The 22,637-nt window shown below is 46.9% G+C and overlaps 1 protein-coding gene across 2 annotated transcripts in view; it reads right to left on the reverse strand.

Annotated features, from left to right (window-relative positions):
- Positions 1-1,083: 1,083 nt before the first annotated feature.
- The window catches only part of LOC138491514 (kyphoscoliosis peptidase-like), a 336,578-nt gene continuing 315,024 nt past the window's right edge, over positions 1,084-22,637 (reverse strand). The window contains exon 15 of one of the 2 annotated variants that reach the window (XM_069618052.1): positions 1,084-2,255. In XM_069618052.1, the coding sequence (XP_069474153.1) occupies positions 1,348-2,255 (908 nt within the window). In that variant the 3' untranslated portion in view covers positions 1,084-1,347. The remainder of the gene's footprint in view (positions 2,256-22,637) is intronic. The other variant, XM_069618051.1, reaches the window with a different exon arrangement.

Raw genomic sequence — 22,637 nt, forward strand, 5'->3', positions numbered from 1 at the left:
CTTTCCATTACAGATCCGCCTGAGCATCTCGAGACCACACAGGTGGCATTGGTGCGCGGTATAAAAACCTGTAACATTGACATTACCCAAGTACACCTTCTCCTCAGGTCTCCAGTACACCTCTACCCCATCTCTGTTCCTCACATAGATTCTGTACATACCATTTTTTAGTATTTAAGTTTCATCCAAATCCTCGTTTCACTTTTTCCACATCCAAATAACTTAAAGAATTCCTTTTATTCTATAGTGTAGAAAAATCACTACTTTGTGTATATGGCTTACAGTGACCTTTTTCCTCTTCAGTGGATTTAAAACGGCTTTCGCTTTTTTCAGTTACCCTATGCTTCACACACCTCTTCTGCCATTGAAGCTCTCTGTCTCTTTCCAATTCAAATTGTGTCAAAGTTTTGTTTTGAAAATCAAATGAAGGTGTGAATCAGCCTTCTCCCTGTTCTTCCATATCTTTTTGCACCACCCACATACATATATCACACTTTGCAAAGTACTGCCTATTCCCCCTCTGCACATGCCCCATCTGAATTCCGGTTCCATATAAACTAGAATGCTCCCTCCTCGTACCCCGTTCCTCCAAGCCTGCACCACCTTTAAAGACAAAAGGCCAGATGTACCATCTACATGATGGTGGCAATGCTGTTCCCTTATCTACTTTCCTTGTCTAGCAGACCAAGCTTTACAAAACTACACACTAGACTATGACATGCCACCCCTCAACATCAGTCTGGCCCCCATCATTCAGAAAGGATCTCAAGAGCCACCTCCTCCATGAACAGCTTCACCTCATCTAGAATCCCTCATTCATGTGTCTCCACACCCCAACCCTCCTCCCCATCCCCTTTCTATCATGCTCTGCCAATCATCCATCAGTTATTGCTCCCTCTGTCTAACTGGATCGCTCTACAGTTTTACAATTCCCTTACTTGCACATCGCCGTGTTGGCTCTCAAAACTAAATTTGTGCTAAACAAATATCCCGAACAAACAAAAGAAATAAATATAGCTGACATTTGATTTATTTACGCCCCAAATCTTCAAAGCTCACCTCCAAACCTTTCTCTGCAGACTATCCTTCAGCCTGGTTATCCTCCATTTTTCAAGGATCCGGCAACATATCAATTGCACAACATAATAAGTGATAGGACATTTTAATCACTTGGACATATATTATTTAATATTTAAAAAAATACCGAGAATTTTTGATTTCAATAGGACAAAAGTGCAGTCTGTTTGTTCCCTCAACCCCATTGGATTGTTCATTTTTTTGTACTCAACCATTACAAAGCTCATCAGAAACTCCTGTTCTGGGAGTGGGTGGGGATCGGAGGGATTGTTAAAGGGTCTCCACCAGATAATTCAGGATGCTGTGATAGTAGTTTGTATTGCCGGTCTCCTCAATCATGACATTCACATCTCGGCACCCTGAAGTGTTGACGGATCCCTCCCAGTAGCCATCACCACTCAGAGTCAGGTGTGAGTCCCCTTTGCCTTTAACAAACACAGAGTTCACCCCAGGGACCTTCAGTTTAAAGTGCACATTGCGGTTGGCTGGCAGGACGCCAGCGGTTGGCTCGACCAGCTCGTAGCTTTCCAGCCAGGAGGCGTACGTCAGGGGGAAGACCGGCCACTTGACTGCCGCATTAGTACAGGAGAGGAGGTAGTTGAACCCGTAGTCATAGCTGTTTCCCTTATGCTTTTTGTTCTTGTGATAGATGCCCAGGACAAAAGTTCCAGCCTGAGGGAGTTGAATCTTCAGCACAATCTGGTTTTCTAGAATGCATTTAAATATATGTCTTCTTTTTATGTCTTCCGTCACTGTCATGTCATCCGTGTGCAGTGTGGCCATTACATCCAGGTCTTCATTGAGTGTGAAGCTGACAGAACAGCGCCCATCAGGGGTGTGGATGATTGGCTCAGGGTGAGATGGATGGTGGAACCCCTCCTTCTCTGTCAGCCAGCTTGGGCCCACTGGATTTTTCAACTCTGTCGGGATCTTCATTTTCTTGTCCACAGAGCTGCACTCCATTTTGTACTCGAGCACACTGTCATAGCTGTTTTTTGACGAGCTGAAGAGTTTGGCATAGATCTGCAGCGTATGAGTCCCCGTTTCCTTTGGGTAGACTTCCAGCTTCATCCCACTCTTGTTCAGGGTCATCAGGCCCGACTGCTTGTCCCCATTGACGTGAAAAGTGAAGAGAGTCGGGGTCCTTCCCTCGACGGAGATCACTGACTTTCCATTTACTATAAGAAATAAAGAGAGAAATCATTTGACATATACACCCACATTGCACGGAACAAAACGTGCATACCCTCCACAATACTGCACACGAGGTAACCACGTAGCCTGCTAGGGGATATCCTTACAAATTAACACCTTATAAACAGATGCTTTGAAAGACTTCAATACCATACTGATATATATTTTCTATGCAAACATACAAATAAAATGATTTATTTCAAATTATGCTTGTCATTAATTAATGTGCTTTATTTCCTGCATAAAGATTCAGTATAAAAATCAAGACGTTCATAAGCAGCGCCGGGGCAAATCATGGCTCACTGTTGCCACATGCATCCATTAGAGTATGCCAATGGGAACATGTTCTGGCATTCTGAAGCGTGAAATATTATGAGGGTTGGAAGCACATATTCCCTAACCGGGTCTGGATATGAAAGGATTAAACAAAGCATGTTTGTATGATAAAGGTTTGAAATAAACCACAAATCACTAAATAATATATATTTTTAAAGAAACATTTTACTGACCAGTAAGATGGCGTTTGGTCTCATTCACTGTACAGGCATTTCAACTAATGCCATCAGGGCGACATGTGGCAGATTTGCTGAACTTTTATGGGGGAGAATGATTAGATGCCCCATGCATCTGATGACTGGCTCCAACATATGTTGCTCCTATTCATCACAGATGCACACATTCAGATGCCATGACTCACTCCCTTTGCACAGTGGTGCAAATAAGAGGGCATTTCGACACATTTTAGAATTGAAATTCAAAAACAAGATGCGCTTTGAAATGCACAGAAATTATAGACTTGCAAGGGGATGGGGAACGTGCTTTAAGTGGGCCGGGGCCAGCCAGGGCCGGACCCTGCCAGTCTCCAAAAAGTGGGGATGAGCCGGGGCCCTGCCAGGGCCCCCCGGTCCCACCACGCATGGCGGGACACATTATCCCGCCATGGCCGTAGCCGCGACGGGAGATGCGCCTGCCATTTTTATGGCAGTCACTGTAACTTCCTCTTGGGACCCCTTGCGTGAGGGGCCACAAGAGTAAGTTATGGTCCCTTTGTTTGTCCTCCCCAGGTCAGTGACTCTCAGCGAACCCACGGGCTCGGTGATCTAATCTGCAGATTAGATCACGCAGCCTGCGGGTTCGGAGAGGGTCAAAGACGCCTCAGTCTCTGTGATCTATGTGGAGAGCAGAGCACAGATCACTAAGTCTGAGGCATCTTTTTCCGTTTGGCAAAGTTTTATAAAAGATGCCTTGAAGTGTGTACGTTTCAAGCCATCTTTTATAAAGCTTTGTCAACAGACAAAGAAACCGCGGGTTTTGTCCGTCCTCAACGCTTTATAAACGATGGCTTACGCTGTGTACGTTTCAAGCCATCTTTTATATGTTACATATTTCTATGTTTATAAAAGGTGGCTTGAAACGTACACAAACCATAGTAAGGTAAGCACACAAGTGTGCATACATTACTATAGTTTGTGCACTTTCAAGCCACCTTTTATAAACAGAAATATGTACCATTTCTATGTTTATAAATGATGGCTTGAAAAGTCCACAAACTATAGTGTTAATGCTTACCTACATTTATATATTTGTTGGTGCACCTTACTATGGTTTGTGCACTTTTTAGGCCACGCCCACCATGGACGCCACGCCCCCAAATGAGGGCCCTCCTCAATTTCTTAGCACACTTCAAGCACTGAGTGGGGAGCATGGCAATCCTCGACAGGCTCATTCCCTACCCTGGCATTAAGGTCCTGTCCCAACCACGTGCGGTCGGGGATCCAGCCACGAATGAGTGTCGAGGGCGCGCACCCAACACTAATGCATTCAAGGGAGATAGGAAGTGGATTATTTACGCTGCTGTCCAGCCTCTCTGAGAAATGCGCAGCTCCCTTTTTTTTACTCAAACGGGGCCTGCGCTTTGCAAACTAGCTTGAATAAATATAGCAAATCCTGTGTTTGTTTTATTTGAGCTAGTTTATGTACATCTGCCCCTCGCAGTCCAATTCGCCGGTTTTCAGTGAATAATTTCAATGGCCTTCAAACAAAACAAATACACATCTTTATTAGACTGCTTTGCATCCATGTCTATAGCTGACCATGCTCAGTTCTTGCATGAAAAATGATGTCACCACTGAATTGCATCCCTACCTCATGGTTCTCTTGAAGGTGACCTTTGGAGCAGTTTTGGAAATGATGTAATGGCGCTAAATTCACCACTTAATTAGGGTTGCCTCAGTGTCTCCTGAACAGTGGGGTCTCCAGGAATCAAATTTAGGAGGGGCACACAGGGGACCAAAGACAAAAGTAGGGGGGCCACAGTCAAAAGTGGGGGGCCGACTATGAAAGGTAATGTGTGATATCACAAGCACTCCTGCATAAAGGCTTTTGCGCACACCAACTACTCCCACCCCATTGAACCTCCCCTCCCATCAGAATGCAGGCACGAAACCATTCATTGACTAATGGCCATCATTAGCAGTTTTGTGCGCAACATTCTGATTGGAGGGGCTGCAAGTTGCTCTGCACACTATGGAGGTCGCTGTGCAGAAGCCGGGCAGGAACACCTGCGAAGTGACTCGTGCTCATGTTCATTCCGATGCCAGTATGCATCCAAGATCACTTCTAGCTTTGAGACAAAAGGAGAGTATTTGCTGTGCAATATGCATACATTTGTCTTAGTGAGTGTTACAAATCCAGGGGCCAAGTCCTAAAAATTAAAGTGGGGGGACTCATCAACAAACGCAATGGGATGTGACATCGCCAGAAAATAGCATATCAAGGTGAAATATGCACATTTCATTAAATTGGCTTTGCATAACCACCCACACAGGACAAAAGGCATTTGCCTTTCATAACATCAACACACACACAAAACCAAGACAGGATATTTTCTTCTAATAGTGTTTTTGAAAACGTTAAAAGGTGTGCATGATTTAAACTCCAATAACCAATACAAAGGTTTTCCCCGCGACTTGCAGTACCGAAATGGAATATTTCACCTTTAGTTGTTTGTCATTTTTCATCAGGTTATGTAGTGCAGTGTTGAAGTGGCTGGCCTACAAACCTGGCTTTAATTCATAAATTCAAAGGGAACATCCAATGTCTCTCTTTTAGCTGAGGGGGGATTGAGTTCACCCTCTGAATAAAGTGGGTGGACTCCATCCCCCGCGTGTACCCTCGATTTGAGCCCTGCAAAAAACACCACAAAGAGAGAACACAGTCACTGCTCGCCTTAGGTGGGAGGGAGATGGGGGGTCAGGATTTCAGAGGGGGGCCAAAGCCCCCCCAGACCCTCCTCACCCCCTCAGCAACGCAACTGCTCCTGAACAAACCAGATTGAACTTGCTTTTGGCAAAACTACTGCTGGAGCTTGACTGCAGACTCGCGTTCCGTTCTTATGAACATTTTTGTAAGATGAATATGAAAATAAGACCATTATTCGGACTAAAATATATTACTAGCATGACGATCACACCGACGAGTAGAAGACAAACACGGATGTGGGGAGTAAGCTTTGCCAGGGCTACGTTTCTTCTGTTTGATTCAACTTCCCGATAGCGATCATACGCCATTGATTCCGTTCACTAAATCTCCCCTAGGAGTGACCAAGGGGTCCCCTTGACAGTGTAAAGCTTTACATAAACAATCTCTCACAAATGTATAAATGCTAATTTATCAGGAATAGCTAACTCTGTCTTGCTAGTTCATCCACTGTTTCTTTCAATCTTGGATGCTTAGAACAAAATCTCTAAAACTGCAAGAGTGTTTTCAACATTCAAGCCTCCAATGAGCCAATTTCCGAAGTATTATCCTAATTGGTATACTAAACATTGTAGAAAAAATAAAACTTCTCTCCTAAAAATATTAAAGGATCAGATATGAAAGGATCCATGTAGGAATGACGTGGCCAAGGAAGGACACATTCTGGAAGTATGAAGCCCGGCAAAATGTAGAGGCTGCAGCTCGAAATAAAAATAAGAGAGAATTGTGGAAAATTGTGCCTACGGGCTTTGAGGTTGTCCAAAGGGACGACAGTGATAAGCCATCTTCTGTAGCCGGGGTACAGCACTTTAGCTGCCTGTACAATCCCTCAGTGCAATCTTATAGTTCCACTTTAGCAAACACATTTTGGGAATACTGAGAATTGACATTTAGCGAGCAATTATTTGATCAATTCACTCTCAATGAAGTGCAGAAAGCCCTCTTCTCAGCACCTAATGGGAAAGCTCCGGGCCCAGACATGATATTGCTTGATATATATTGCATGATATTGCTTGATATATTTAAATATAACAATTTGATCTGGGTTCCGGTAATCACTAAAATTATGAACACGATTGTGATTAGGAATCTAATCCCAGATATCTAGGGGAAAAGTCCATTACTCTACCATTTTAGGAACGTTGACGGAACAGACCCTAAATGCTAACTTTGGGAGGATAGCTCAGGGGCAACGTGGTCGTCTTGGAAGCAAGACTATGCGGAGCAACACAGGTTCGATCTCTGAGTCCGTGCTTAGAAACCTCTGGGTATTAAGCGTGTTATAAATAACTAATTATAATTATAAATATAACTTTCAATTTCACTAATTGGTCCTTCTGCAAAATGGATGGGAAGTGTCATATATAACCGCATGAATGCATGCGTTTGAATCAATAACATTGCTGCGGAAGAAGAATGCAAGTTCAGAGAAGGTGCATGGACCACTGAGGAATCCCTAAACCTCAGACTCATCCTAGATGAATATATTCTGGGATTTAAGTGTTCAATCTATCTCGGGTTTATGGATCTGAGCTCGGCCTTTGATAGCATTAATCAGCAAAATATATTGGGAGTTGCTACACCTACAAGGTCTGCATTGGACACTTTTAAATATGATAATTGCATTACATAGCAATCTCTCCCCAAGGGTTCGGTTGGACGACTATGGCAATGCCTCTTTGGCATTTTAGCGTATCATGTTTGATCCGCCAGGGGGGTGTGCGGGCCATGCTTTTGCTCAATCTCTCTGTTAACTCACTATCCAATGATTTGAACTAATGAACTTAAAACACACCAACAATGGCTGTTAGGAACATCTGTATTCTAGATGCTGACGATGTTGTGTTGCTGGCTCGTACAAGGAATAACCTCCAAAAACTGGTGAGCAGCTATACTGAATTCATGGCTGCTCGATCTCTTGCTTTGAACAAAAAAAAATCCAACTTAATAGGCGTAGGCAGGCTTAAAGGGGAACTACCCATCGTGTTGGCGTGTGTTTGCAGATTGAAAAAGGTCAACCAATTTCCCTACGTAGAAATAGTTTTTAGCAGTAATATGGGCTGAGCTGTCCATGTCAATAGCTCAGTCGCCAAGCTGGCACAAGTAAAAAGTGCTATTCTTAACTATGATAGGGCCTTGGGAGGACTCACCTTCAACTCATTTTGACCAATTTACAGTGCAACGTCAAATTCATCAGGCATCTATGGTGCTGAAGCGTGGGGTTATGTGTCTATAGCCCAAGTCATATGCAAGAAAATACATTTCCGCAAGGTTTTTGGGGGGGAGGGGCGAAGGGTGCACCATCATATCTAATGCACCTAGATGCTGATTTAAACTACATTAGCGACCCAATCAGTAGAAAACCTCAACAATTCTGGGCTAGACTGTGGAAAAAATAGGAGTGCACACCAAAGCTGCCTGGTTGTATAGCCTGAAAAAAGGAATTCAATCTGCTGGGTCTTTCCGAATTGTTTGTTCCCTTACCAAAAGCACCCAAAATGGAAAAATAGACAATGACATGACATCGAGATGTGCAGGGTCTCAGTGGAACACTATTTAACTCTGACCTACATTTCACTAAGGACACTTATGTGTGCTGGTTTGAGGATATGCCTAAGGCCTGTCTGCTTTTGAATCTCTTTAGAGCTAATTGTCTCCCGATTCCTTCAGTGGTGAGCAAATGCCCATGTAAAGACAGACGTAAGCGGACTTCATCTTGTTTTTGTGATGGTATGTCGACATGAGATTGTACACATTTCTAATGTTCTGGCCTGTACCTAAAGTACCTATCCTTTACCCAACAAACAAGCTGCTGTGCTGCGCGTTCTCACATTGGAAGTGCACTATTACTGCTGGATAAGTGTGCTCCTAATTATATATTTCTTTATATTGTTTTTAGCTACTCACGTTTTTACTGTTTTCACCTATTCGTGCTTCTTTTATTTTTTCACGTATCATGTTGTTCACCGATTTGTATTATACCTCTTGTTCTTTTATGAGGGTCCTTTTTAACTTTCCAAATAAAGACAAAAACAACTAAATTTAAAAAGAACAACGGGGTGTGAGAGTTACGTTTAGGGTTACAAGATATGGGGAAACATTGGGAAATTGCATGCAGGGAAATTTAGAAGAAAGGACAATGTAGGAGGGTTAGCCAAGGGAAGAAAAAGAAGGTGGAAAATCCCCCAACTGAGCATACACAAAAAAGAACGAAGGTGACAGACATATTGTGGAAGATGAGAACCAGGTCTCTGACAACGAGTCATAGTTTAGAGGTGTATTCATTCTTGTAATGTTCACATAATCTTTCCCTAACTCTACAGGTTCAATACCAATTCCAACAAAGAAAGTCTAAAGGGTGCTCGTCATTGTGGCGCTGCCCGATGACGGGGCGTGCACGTGGCGGCGTGACGTTGCACACCGCCGCGTGCAGCATAAATAAAGGGGCGTTTCCCGGCCGCGCAGAGCGACCGGGAAGCCCGAACCGCAGGGACGTGTGAGGCTGTGTCCTTGGGGATCTGGGGCTTACGGGCAGCGCTGGGGGGGGGCGCCAGTAACCCCCAACAGTGGTGACAACTGGGTGAGACGATGCCTGGGCCCGGCGGTGATTATTGATATACATTTTTTTCACCGAAACAAGGTCGGATTAAGACTTCGTTTCAAGCCGCGGGTAGTGTGTCACCCAAGTGGCTGGCGGCCATTTTGTCTATCAGGCAGTGGAACTTCACAAAGCTCCGGTTTGAGCTTTGAAGTGAATCCAGACCTAATTTTTGCAACTTCTGTCAGCAGGCAGCTATACCTGCATACACATGTGCCCAATGTGTGATTTTTTCATTTTCTTGGGTCTCCTATGTCGAGTGCAAGCAAGGAGGAGGGCTAACATGGCTCGGCCTGCATAGCCCATTATTCTTTCTTGTCTCAATTTTTGGAACAGTCGAGGGCTGGAGCCTTCTTCAAGCTCTTCATCATCACAGAGGTGTGCTGCAGTGACTTTACTATTTCATCAGGCTGAAACCGTCTTCATCCTCTTCATCATCACAGAGGTGTGTTACAGTGACTTTTTCAGTGTGACTGCTGGTGGCCCTACAGTTTTTCATCCTCTTCATCATCACAGAGGTGTGTTGCAGTGACTGTTTTCCTCCCTGGAGGTGGTTTGAGTCTGAGTTGCGGCCCCCATTTTCCACACTGGGGGTGCCTGTGCGCTCGAGCTCATGAGTGACACCGAGGATCAAGACGGTGCACCACCAGCAGCAGCAGCAGCAGCACCAGCAGTACAGCAGGTGCAGCAGCCTCCAGTTGGGCAGGCAGGTCCTCCAGGTCCGCTACCTCCTGTGCAGCCAGCAGTGGTACCCGTTGTCCAACAGATTCCTCCGGCTATGGCCCAGCCTCATGCACACGCGGCCCTGCAGCCATTCCCGGAGTTTGATGTTTCGGGCCCACCTTCCAGCTTGGGGCCCAGATGGAAGAGGTGGGTCGACTGCCTGGACATGTACTTTCGAGCCGCTCAAGTGGCTGATGATGACTCCAGACTGGCAACCATGTTATATTCGGCAGGGCCCTCAGTTCAGGAAATTTTTGAATCGCTTCCGCCGGGGGATGGGTCGTACGGTCAGGCGAAGGCTGCCCTTCAAGCTCACTTTCTGCCTCTAGCCAACGCGGACTATGAGCGCTTCGTGATGCTGTCCGCCAAACAGAAAGAGGACGAGACTCTGGACACTTTCTATGGTCGCCTGAGGCGCCTGTCGTTAGCTTGCGCGTGGGGTGATGCAGAAGATATGATCAGGACCATGCTTATACAGGCGTGTTCTTCAGGAAAGCTCAGGCGACAAGTGCTAAGGGAGCCCGGAATCACACTCCCACGCATCCTTGAACTGGGGAGGTGCCATGAGGTGTCCGAGGTGAGGGCAGCGACAATGGAGGCTGGGTCGCGCTACATCAAAACCGAGGAGGTGTGTACGATGTGGCACGGTAGCAGGGGCACCAGAAGACCTGGCGGTGGCCCCCAAGACAGAGCTGGGAGGGCAGGAGAGTCTTGCCAGAAGTGTGGCTATGACCTGCCCCACCCAACGGAATGCCCTGCAGCCGTAAAAACTTGTGGACGGTGTCCGCTACCAGACCATTTCTCAAGAGTGTGCAAGGCGGCGATACCTGTGCTGGTGCCGCGAGGCCCCGCCCAGCCCATTTTCATTCGCCAGGGTCGACCGCCCAACATCGCTCAAGTGGACCAGGGCGAAGAGGATGTCCAGGCAAAGGAGGCTGACGAAGAAGAGGAAGAGAATATTTTCTTTTTCTCAAGTGTGGAGGTCCTGAAAGGAAAGAACAGGAGACAGCCAAGATGTGTGGTGGAGGTAAACCATTCTCCAGTCCCGGTCTTGGTAGACACGGGGGCGTCTGTCAATGTGATGGCCCGTGGACACTCTGACGCCATGAACCGGCCTCCCAAATTGGTTGCACCCAAGGCCCGCATTTTTGCGTTTGGTGGCATAGACCCTATCCCATTAGACAGCGTCTTCGTGGCGAAGGTGGAGCATGATGGATCCCAAATCACTGCACAGTTCTATGTGACACCAGTGAGCAACAATACCTTGCTGAGCTGTGCAGCGGCGGAGGCCCTTGGCATTGTCAGCTTTGCGTACTCTGTCTATTTAGAAGACATCAATGATTTGCTGGAGAAATATGTCGCACTATTCAAAGGGATTGGACAGATGGCTGGTGACCCAGTGAGGTTGCACATTGACTAATCTGTGCAGCCCATCGGCCTGAAACATCACAGGGTACCTTTTCACCTTTGTGAACATGTCGACAAGGACCTGGACAACTTGGTCGGTCTCGACATCATAGAGAAGGTGGAAGGTCCGACTCCCTGGGTATCCCCAATTGTGGTGGCACGAAAACCCAAACAACCTGATGCCGTCCGGATCTGTGTGGACATGAGGTTGCCGAACAAAGCAATCAAAAGAGAAAGACACCTCACCCCGACGATAGACGACATCATTGCCGAGGTACAAGGCGCTCGCTTCTTCTCGAAGCTGGACCTCCGAGCGGGTTATCACCAGGTCGTCCTCCACCCTGAGTCGAGGTATATTACTACCTTTACCACCCACCGAGGTCTGTACCGTTACAAGAGTCTGAGTTTCGGGGTGTCCTCGGCGGCAGAGGTGTTTCAAAACATCATCAGGGGCACCCTAGCAGACCTGGAGGGCGTCCTGAATATCAGCGATGACATCCTGGTGTTTGCCAGAATGGAGGTAGACCACCTGAGACGCCTGGCAAAGATGTTTGAGAGACTGCAGTCCCTGGGCCTCACCCTCCACAAGGAGAAATGTGAATTTCTGCAACCATCAACAGAATTCTTTGGCTTTGTGTTTAAGGAGGGGGGGTGTCACCTGATCCTAAGAAGGTCCAGGACATCAGAAAGGCGCAGCCTCCAGAATCCGTATCGGATGTGCAGAGTTTTCTGGGCATGGTTACTTACTGTGGACGGTTCATCCAGAATCTTGCCTCCAGGTCGGAACTGCTCAGGGCGCTGACAAGAAAAGACACCATCTGGAACTGGGGCCCGCTTGAAGCGGCCTTTGACGACATCAGGGTCACCCTGGCAGCAGAGGACACCATGGCCTTCTTTGATCCTGTGTTACCATCGGAGATCATTGTTGACACCAGTCTGTTTGGTTTGGGCGCCGTGCTGACACAGATCGACCATGATGGGGGTGTCTGCCCGGTGGCCTACGCCAGCAAGGCGCTATCGGAGGTGGAGCAACGATACTCGCAGATTGAGCGCGAGGCGCTGGCCGTACTCTGGGGCTGCAGGCACTTCCAGCTCTACGTTCTTGGACGCCCGATGACGGTGGTGACGGACCACAAACCATTGATTCCCATACTGGCGGGGTCATCCTCCAAGCCCCCAGCACGAATTGAGAAATGGATGCTCACCCTCTTGGAATATGGAGTCACCCTGGTGTATCGGCCGGGGGCGAACAATGTGGCAGACTATCTCTCCAGACACGCAGGGGCGCCTGGGGCGGAGGACTATGACACCTGTGCGGAGGAGGCCGAAGAGCATGTCTGGGTGGTGGTGGAGGCCCCCACCCCGAATGCCATGCCCTTAAAGGAACTTTAGACAGCTGCAGCAGATGACGAGTGTTTCAGGATTCTAAGGCAATCCATGCAGCAGGGATCCTGGAAGTCGGTGATGGAGGCACTAGCGGGGCGCACCCAGGAGGCCAGAACTGGACTGGAGCAGTTATGGAAGGTCCGGAAGGAGCTATCGTTCTCAACATCCGGCCTTCTACTCCGGGGAGATCGAATTGTGGTGCCCCAGTCGAAGGTGGGGGACGTGATTGCCCTTGCACACCGTGGTCACCAGGGCGCTGCCAAGACCAAAGCACGCTTAAGGCTGAAAGTGTGGTTCCCGGAACTGGAGCGGAAGGTGGACGATTTCGTGTCAGCCTGTGTTTGGTGTCAGGCGGCGTCACCCCTGCAGCGTGAACCTGTCATGGAGGCGATGCCTCGAGGGACGCATCCGTGGGAAGTCGTTCATGCAGACTTTGGCTCCACCACGATGGGCACCCACTTCCTCGTGCTGGTTGATGAATACTGGAGGTACCCCGAGGTGGAGTTCGTAGAGTCAGTGGCGTTTGAGCATGTCGTGGTGGCCGTGGAAAAGGTGTTTGCGGCCCATGGCTTCCCACATACAGTGTGCTCAGACAACGGGGCGCCGTTCCAGAGTGAACGGTTCTCGGAACTGATGGAGAGCTATGGGGTGGTGCACAGGAAGATAACGCCTCTCTGGCCAAGGGCAAATGGTGAAGCCGAACGGATGATGAGAACCTTAAATAAGACATTTTGGATCACCCAGGGCCATGGACAGTCCCTCCAAAGAGCCCTCTACTAGTTTATGAGGGTGTATGGTACCACGGCGCATGCATCCACTGGAGTGGCCCCGGCAGAGGCGTTGTTCAAGCGGTGTCCTCGGGGGCTGTTACCTGAGGTCAGAGAGAAAGAACCGGGGGTGATTGAAAATCAACAGGTCGAGGCAGACCGGCGAATAAGGATTGAACAGGAGAACCTTCGGAGGGGGCTTCGCCCACAGCGGCTGGAGCCGGGTGATGAGGTCCTCATTCGAAATAGACATCCCCATGGGAAGCTCGCCCTACCGTATGAGCCGGAGCCGCTGGACGTTGTTGCGGTCAAGGGATCCATGGTGACTGCATCGGATGGCCAGTCTGAGGTAACTCGCAATGTGAGCTTCTTTAAGAAGTTACGAGATCCCAGGACTGATCCACCCCCTGATCCGGACTTGGAGGTCGTCCCTGAGGATGAAGTAGAATCACCATGTCTGCCTGAGTCCCCGGCCCGGGGAATGCCTATGGACCGAACACCCGTGCCGGAGGTGAGTAGGAGGTACCCCCAGAGGACTGGGCGAGGGAAACCTGCTCACCTCAGCGACTACATTCTGGGACAGGTGTCTGATCATCCTGACAATGGGAACGGTTAAGTAAGGGGACCCGGGTGGATGTTAATAAAGGGGTTTTTCAGAACGGGACATGTGAATTTTTATAGACATATAGTGTTTTGGTTTGCAGTGTATAGTTCTTTAATGTTTGTTGTTTGTCCTCCTGAAAAAGGAGGAGTGTGGCGCTGCCCGATGATGTGGCGCGCACGCGGCAGCGTGACGTTGCACGCTGCCGCATGCAGCATAAATAAACGGGGCGTTTCCCGGATGCGCAGAGCGACCGGGAAGGCCGAACCGCAAGGACGTGTGAGGTTGTGTCCTTGGGGATCCGGGGCTTGCGGGCAGCGCTGGGGTGGCGCCAGTAACACCCAACAGTCATGACGTTGGTAACATTATAATTAAGCCCTCTTTCCTGAATCCTATTTTGTCCTGCTCACTATCCAATCTCAAATGAACACCCAAACAATAAAAATATGAGAGGGAGATTTTATCAGGTATGACTTCTGGCTTCTGAACCCTCCCTGTCCCCTTTAGTACAGGCCTTTGCCCATTTCATGTAAAAAAAAGCAGTTCTTAGTGTGCTGGAAGGTTGTTCCGTGGTTCCTGCCCAGGTCTCTCTCCGTCTCTTCCCACTCTGAAAATCCTTCAGTCTTTCTCAGGCTCTCCCTGCTCCTGGGCTCTGTTTCTTCTTTCTCCCCACTCTGGGGTTTCAGTCGTCCTCTCTCTGACCACTCTGGCATTACAGTCTGTATCATCACTCCTCACTCTTGGCTATAAATCTTTCTCTTTCCCCATTCGGGAATTCAGATGCTTCCCACGCCTCGCTCTATGCTTTCAGTCTTTACCCACTCTGGGGCTTCAATCGTTCTCTTTCCCCGCTCTGGGGTTCAGTTTCTTCTCACTGCCCACTCTGGGTTTCCATTTTTCTCTTTCACTGCTCTGGTTTCGTCTCTCACTTGATCACCCACTTCCCCCTATCATTGAGTGACCACGGGAGGGCCACTGAGGTTCCCTACCACCACTGGTACCAAGGAGCCGCTTATGTGACTCTTCACTGGGTGCTGCACTGCTCTTCTTGGGCTTGTCTCTCGCTGCTTTGTGGCAGCTTCTAAGTGCTGATCCCACTGCATGGCATTAAGCAAGCAAGTACCGGGCATCCTGCAGAAGTGCTCTTTGGAAATCTCTCCGCCTCTGCCCACTGGGCGGCACTGTCTTCCTGCTGTGACCTGCTACACATTCCTATAGCGCGTCCCGTAAAGGCACGTGAATGCTGGTGTTTGCACTCTGTTTTTGACCAGACCGACTTTGGCCTGTATTGCGCAGTTAAACTCCACGAGGCTGCTGAGGCTCCACTCTGATTGGTTATCTCACAAACAGTCCTTCAGGGGGCTTGTTCACTTGTCTATCCTCTTTCTTTGTGGAGGATTGGGCATATATACAGTCAGAAGCCAATTCAGCCAGCCATGAGTAAAGGTTGTATATCGTTATTACAAAACCTATACCCTGTAAAGGTGTTAGTAAGAGGGGGGAGGGATGATGACTATCAGGGTCTCTGTCCCCTAAGGGCGAGTCACTGCCAGAGAACTACTGCTTACCCTGTCCCCTAGGGGGTATTAAACATAGCATTTGACCACCCCAGTCCCAAAGGTGGCGGTTCCTCTTTGGGGAGAGATAATCTCCCTGGATTCGTCACAATATAAAAAATAGAAAACAAGCAATACATTTAGATAAAATCATTAAAAAAGAAGTTCATACAAAAATGTTTTTAAAAACGTAGTGATAAAACACAACTGTAATTTGCCACAGTATTTTAGTTCTAAAAAGTCAAAAAGGTAGAGAAGTCACAACACATCTAACCCACAGGCCCCACGGGCTAATCCCTTTCTGTGGGCGTACTGCACACCCTGGCGAATCCAGAAGATGCGCCAGGGTGACCAGAGAAGCTGCTGGTGCTATGGAGCCTGTCATCGGCTCTCGAGCGCCATGGCAACAGGAGACGCTGATGGCGCTACGCACCACGTCATCGGCTCTCCAGCGTTCACATCCATCAGGACAGGACGTGGGTGCCAAGCGACGTGGAGTACGCGTCATGCACAATGGGGCCAATGGTGTGGTGGTGCACGGAGCGTGACCACGCTCAGAGGTACTTTGCTCTACATCCCGTGGTCTTGCTTCCGCGTTCTCCATGGGTTCAGCATAGTCCCAAGAGAGCATCTGGGGATGGGATCCCTGTGGGTGGGTGGTGTACTGTCTTCAGGACTTCCGAGGATCACAATAAGGAACACTCCAGTCCTTGTCTAGCATGACAATTGCGCTCTCATTACAACCTCTAACTTCCCTTGTAACAGATGATTTCCATGAGGGTGTGGATCCATGTTATTTAATCTGTGCAATTCTTTTCAGTGAACTTTTTTAATTGTGCAAACTCAACTTTTGTTTTGTTTCAGTTTTGGTATTTGTTTCTTCATTTAAAGAGGGGTGTAGCCCATAATACATATTAGACCTTTTTCTTTCCACCAAATACTTCGCTTACACGTTTCTTACTATCTGTTTGTTTATTTTGATTGCTATGAAGTGACCAAAGTTGAATTTGCACAGTTAAGTCAAATGAAAGAAATTCAGATGAAAAGCTATGTCACTCTTTACATTGCAGCTTTTGATTTCTCTTCAGGTCACAAGCTTTTTTTTCATATCTAGCACAGAGCACCCACATCCTTTAGGCATCTGCTATAATAGCAGGTACCGAACTGGGCAGGAATTGGAAGCCGTTGTTAGTGTTATGGGGCTCTGTGCACCGCGCAATGAGACACAGACACAATGTTGATGGTTGACAGGCCCCGTTCCGGTATGCCGCATGGGAGTGAAACAGACCTCTTTATTCTCTGCCCCGCGTCATGATGTAATGCGTCATGCCGCAGGTCACATGACACCACTCTCCTCCCAATTTTTATAACAGGCCTTGTGCCTTCCGAACAGGTTATAACCAGCAAACAGGTAAAATTGGATTTAAAACAAAACATATCAGGTACATAACTCCCGCATCTTGAACGACTCACAATCTCCAGAGTGAGTCTTTCTGGGGTGCTTAGGTCGTAGTCTTTAGGCCGTAGTCTTTGAATTGCACCAGAGGGCCTGTCGAGTCTCTGGCGGGGTAGCGCTGTTCTGCCCCGCTGGTAGGGGCCGGTCCTTGGAGATGTACAGGCTCCCTTGGTGTTGGTTCGGCAGCTGCTTCAGAATAGGGGTCTCCCAATACTTCATCATGTCAGTCATCGGCATCAGGATGGTGAACTGTGAGGTCCCCGTTTTGTCCATGCTTGGCTGGCATCCAGGGTGGCTGAAAGACTCCTGAAGAAGCTTGAGTTTCGCGTGACTAGGCCATGGTCATCGGCGGATGTCACTTGCAAACCTTGCACTTGCACTACGTTCAGCGGTGTGGGCTTGTATGGGAGAGGGAGCTTCCCTTCTGAGTGACGAGTTCTCACTAGGACTGTGTCTCCAACAGCTATGTCGTGGTCTCTTAGTCCTCGCTTGTTGATCTCTCTCTGGATTGTCACTTCTTTTTGGGCCTGCATCTCTTTGTTGTTTATTGTTCCTGGAACTCTTCCCTCCAAGACGGGCCGAAATGTTCGTGGACACCTTCGGAAAAGGGCCTCGGCTGGAGCTACTCCCGTCAAGCAGTGTGGGGTCGTCCTATACTCAAGGAGGAATTAGAAGAGGGCCATCTTCTCTCATGACCCTGTCCATGCGCTATGCGGAAGCACTTGTTGAGCATATGCATGAAGCGTTCCGCTCTGCCATTCGCGCGTGGCACACAGGTGTTATTTTTCTATGACTGATGCCTCTTCTGGCTAGAATCTCTTCTAGGCCCATGCTCTGGAAAGGGGACCCATTGCCCAAGCACACCTCCTTGGGGAAGCCGTGGGTTGCAATTTTTTTTTAGATTACTGGAATTACTTCTTGGAGGGCTAATGATGGGACAAACTCAACCTCTGGGTACCGGGACCACTGGTCCACCATCACTAGAAAGTGTGAGTCTCTCTGTGGGTCACTCTGTACACTTAGGCAGGTAAAACCATTCTGTACTGGTATTGTTCATTGTGGAGAGACCACCATTGCAGCCTTTGTGGATGATCAAGATAAAAAAAAAATCACAGGGAGAGATGGGTTGGAAATTATTCCTTAACACCTCTGAACCAATGGAAAGAAAGCAGGTATGTTTCAAAACAATAAGTCTTGTTGGAAAACGCTGCCTACATTCTGCATTCCTTTGTAGCAAAATATGAGGTCTACCAGCCAAGAGCTTGGCCAAGTTCCCTTTAGCCAAGACAACAAGAAACATCAGACAGGATCATGTTAGGAGTCTGCAGTGAGGTGTGAAGCTTGATTGACAAAATTTGAAGCAGGCAAATTCTCCAGGTGTGGGAGAAAATGATGCATAGTCTTTGACTGTGTACTTCGAAGGAGGCCACCCACATGTAAATGAATCAAGCCCTGCATTAAAATGGCCTCTCGAAAAGTGTAAGAAGGAAGAATGTTTTATAATATTACAACATTCAAAGAGAATCTAAACATGTTAAAGATATCAGAGGAGGACATCCACACTCCAGCGTTAGTGTCCTTTGTCATATGGTTAAAGAGCAGACCATCAACCTTATAATAATAGTGCAAAATGTGTCATTATCAAATGTGCCACAACATGTTTTAATTGCTGCTAAAAAGGCAGTAACTATAGTAGTTAGGCATGTGCCACTTAATATGATTCGTCAGATTGGCAAATCAATGTCAATTTCTGATATCCTAGATAAGAAAGAACTACCTTTGTGAGGAATTGTTTTAATTCTGAAGTCGCAATAAGGGTATTAGATATGGAATTATGTAAGTTAAGTAGTGACTATAACTGTTTTACTTAAGCATAACTGCTACAAAAAAAGTCTCTGGTCTGTAGGGGTCAAAAAACAAGGAAATATTCGAACTTAAGGCTTGAAGTAAAGAAATGCTACATAGAACAGGTAGACTTTTATGATTATCTAGGAGGGTTAAAGAGGATTGTACGTGGAATGGGCAAGTAGCTAGGGCAGGCATTACAGTGGCTAGATATAGCGTAGCGCTAGCTACATTTTCAACGGAGCACGGTTGCAGAGCAGTCAGGGTTTCCCTTGAGCCAGGCCAGGCTCTTAGGTATTAGCTAATGTATGATCTCTGGAGAGATACTATCTGCTCGAATCTAACAATCGTACAGAGCAGGTACCTGAAGCGTGTTCTGGGCTTAACAACAAGCGCACCGAACCTTCCAGTGAATTTGGAAACAAATATACAGAGTATTGACACCATTTGCAAGGCTAAGCCAGTCTATTACTGGGCAAGGGTCTACTCTGGTCAAATGCAAACCTGTGTAAATACAGAGAGGCCCTTGAAGACCTCATGTCCCAGGAGGGCAGAAAACAACTACCGTGGCTTGTACATATAAAGAGGCAGCTCCTTGACATTGGGCTGAGCGAGTGTTGGTTAAAACACCTATATCTATAACATAGAAACAGACGCCCTAACCAAACTAGGTCAATCTAATCAGTTTACAAGGTATTGGGGCTGGAAACAGTCGTTTGGCTATGAGGTCTATTTGGATAATTTTTGAGTAATGTACTTTGTGACAAGTATAGGACTATTGCCTTTCGTTCTAATGTCTCTTAACTATTAGACTGATAGTATGAGCTATTAAATAATAACCAAGCTATATTATCTTTATCCACTGGATGGAGCACTTGTATTAATCAATTCCTATTGGATATGCTCCTCAAAACGTTTGCGAATATGAGATTATTGTCGTAATATCAGCCTTTTTGCAATGTATATGGGTATATTGCCTTTTGAATATGAATGAAGTTTATTATTGGGCTTCTTCCAACATTGACATATGTGCATTTTGACCTTCCACAAGCAGTCTGTATTAGACTTTAATAGTCACACCGTTTGAATATGTCAGCACGTCCAACGCTGTTGAGAGGTGCGCAAATCATGTGACTTTTTTTGAAGAGTTTAAACGAACACGGAATTGGAGGCTGCTTCTAGCCTTCGTGTTCTCGCGTTTCTTATGAGTTCTGCCTAAGCCTTTTGGTAAAATGTGTCTTTGATTATTTCTGCCAGGATTAAGTCTTTTGTTCTTTGTATTTATAGAATTTTCCCCGTGTGTGGTCAGCACATTTAATACTGGAATCGCTGGCTCAACACTGAGTTGTCCAGTTTTGTGGGTGAGTTACTTTTGGCTTATTGGCGTTTATCTCTTTATTCTGAACTGGAATTTGTATCATTTGTAAATACTTGTGGAGTCTCGCTAGTACTATTGAAGTGCTTAGACTTTCTCCTCGTTTTAGTGTTTACCCACGTGTGGGAGTTATGGGTGGAAATGGCTGGTTAGCATTGCTTTGACCATCACTCTTCCTGAGTTTGTTTTAGCCTTTTTGGCTCATTTATCCGTGCCTTTTTGTGCTTTGAACTGGCAATAATCACTGTCTTTGATCGTAGAGGTTGGTAGACGTTCTGTGAAGATTTGTCTTGTGAATAAAGGTCTTCGTGGCAGGTTAGTGATCCGATAGTTTAAGCTTAGACAGAACCTGATGTAATGATAGACACAGGGTTAATTTAGTGACTTTAACTTTATCGGGAAGCAGTCCAACATCACCTGAAGGAGCTATATCCGAAATGCGTTGTGTTCTGAATGAGTTATTTTTCACCTTTAATAGATCAACGATTAAATGTTTTTTTCCTCCTTCATTGGACTGCTCTACTTTTTAGGATTACTCTGGAATGCTTTAAACTATAAGAGGTTTTGGTTAAGACATTTTACTCTGAATATAGTTTATTCTTTTTGACTCTTTCAATAAATGCCACATGAGTATTATATTTTAAATCATTTAATTGAAATAACAGAAAAGATGAATGCTCAGTATGCTGGGTCAGTTGGAGGAAGACCAGTTTCTCCAAGAGTTTCCCAAGGAAGGTTTTTTCAAGAGAGGGCACACAAGAGAGTATTTGAGGAAAGAGGGGAAAGACCCAGTAGCAAGAGAGTGATTGCAGAAATCAGCAAGTGCAGGGGCAAGAGAGCCGATATTGTCCTTAATAGTTCTGGAAGAACTGGGTGAGACCTGTTTGGAGGTGACCTTCATAGAGTGGACAAATCTAGTGACCTCGTCAGTTGTGATAGGAAAGAAAGACGAGAGAAAGGCAGAGTGAGGATGGGAGTGTTAAACAACTGTAAATTATGATGGTGAACAATAAACTTCAGTGGTGGTGACAAGGAATGAAACCTTAGAGTGGACTCACCCGCAAAGAAGGCATCTTGAAACTACTTGAAACCGGATACCAGATAGGAAGTAGCTGTAATGAATCCCACTGGGTTCTCCCTTCCTTCCCGTGGCAAAAGCCCTGGAAAAGAAGAGAAATCCCAGGGAAACCCTCGAGTGGGAAGAAAACCCAGTGCGTCTGCTCCCTCGTCAGCCCTCTGATATCTTCTAGTTGTGGCACCTCAAGGTAGGGAGTATCGTGTAGTTTAATGTCAGAAAAGTAAAGAGACACGTTAGGCAAAGGTAATGGGTAGTTAGACTCAACAGAGAAATCAATGCAAGAGGGAAGCAAGATGGAGCAAGCACCTGTAGCGGGCTGGGCAATGGTGATGCCAAAGACCGGGGATTCAGCTTTCGGAAGATTTCACTAAACAGGAAAAAGGGGGTGAATATGAGCAGAGATACTGGAAGCAAAGGTACGTGGGTCTCAGAGAATAAGAAGTACCTGTTAGAGGCATCGGATTGTCTGCTGAACTGTGGTTCAGCTAAGTAGATAACTGTTTTACGGTAAGTGAGGTTTTAGCTTGAGGAAGGAAGAAAATAAATTTAGAACTAATCTCTAAGAACAGATGGAAAACAGAATTACCCTACCCGGTCCCTGTACCTCGGATGTAACCGAGGGAAGTTCCAGTTCGGATATCCAAGAAACCCCGGAAGCGTCCCTTGAAGGAGATAACGTTCGATCTGCTGATGAAGGTACAGCGGTATCTATCCTATGACATGGGGATAGGGATAGCTGGCAAGGAAACAGAAGAGAAGGTCAATAAACACAATAGTATTGTAAGGACAGAAAGGCACAGCCTAGGTCAGAACTTACGTAGCGTTGATATGCTGGAGTAGCAACGCACCTGCTTGTTGACAAACGGGACTGATATGCGGCGTTCGGCTGAGGGGGAGGAGTCAGGTTGCCGTGCGGATACACAACAGCTAGACTGCTACCAAACGCTGTAGTCGCCATCTTGGTTGAAAAAATGGACGCCGCGTACTTTCTGGCCCAACGGCACCATAGCGACCAGCGCTTCCTAAGGGCCGTGACAGGGAGGCCATAGGTGGCAGGGGGATGGGAGGATTGCCGGGGCAAAAGGATAAATGAGTGCTCAGGATGTCCTGAGTTTTTGCAATGAAGTGTGTGGCCAATGCATTGCAGAGGGCCTAAGAGGGAAGAGGCGAGGTCGAGACTGTGAAAGGGTTTTCTAGTTGCTTGCAGATTTTAAAGAGTTCAGCCGTGTTGTTGGATGCACCAGAGACGCAAGCCTGGATGTGGGCCCTTTCCTTGGAACAAATGGAGAGTCAGTATTGCCTTTGCAGAAGGCGAC

Source organism: Ambystoma mexicanum, chromosome 10, assembly GCF_040938575.1.
Source record: "Ambystoma mexicanum isolate Mex_15411 chromosome 10, UKY_AmexF1_1, whole genome shotgun sequence".
In the NCBI taxonomy this organism is placed as follows: Eukaryota; Metazoa; Chordata; class Amphibia; order Caudata; family Ambystomatidae; genus Ambystoma; species Ambystoma mexicanum.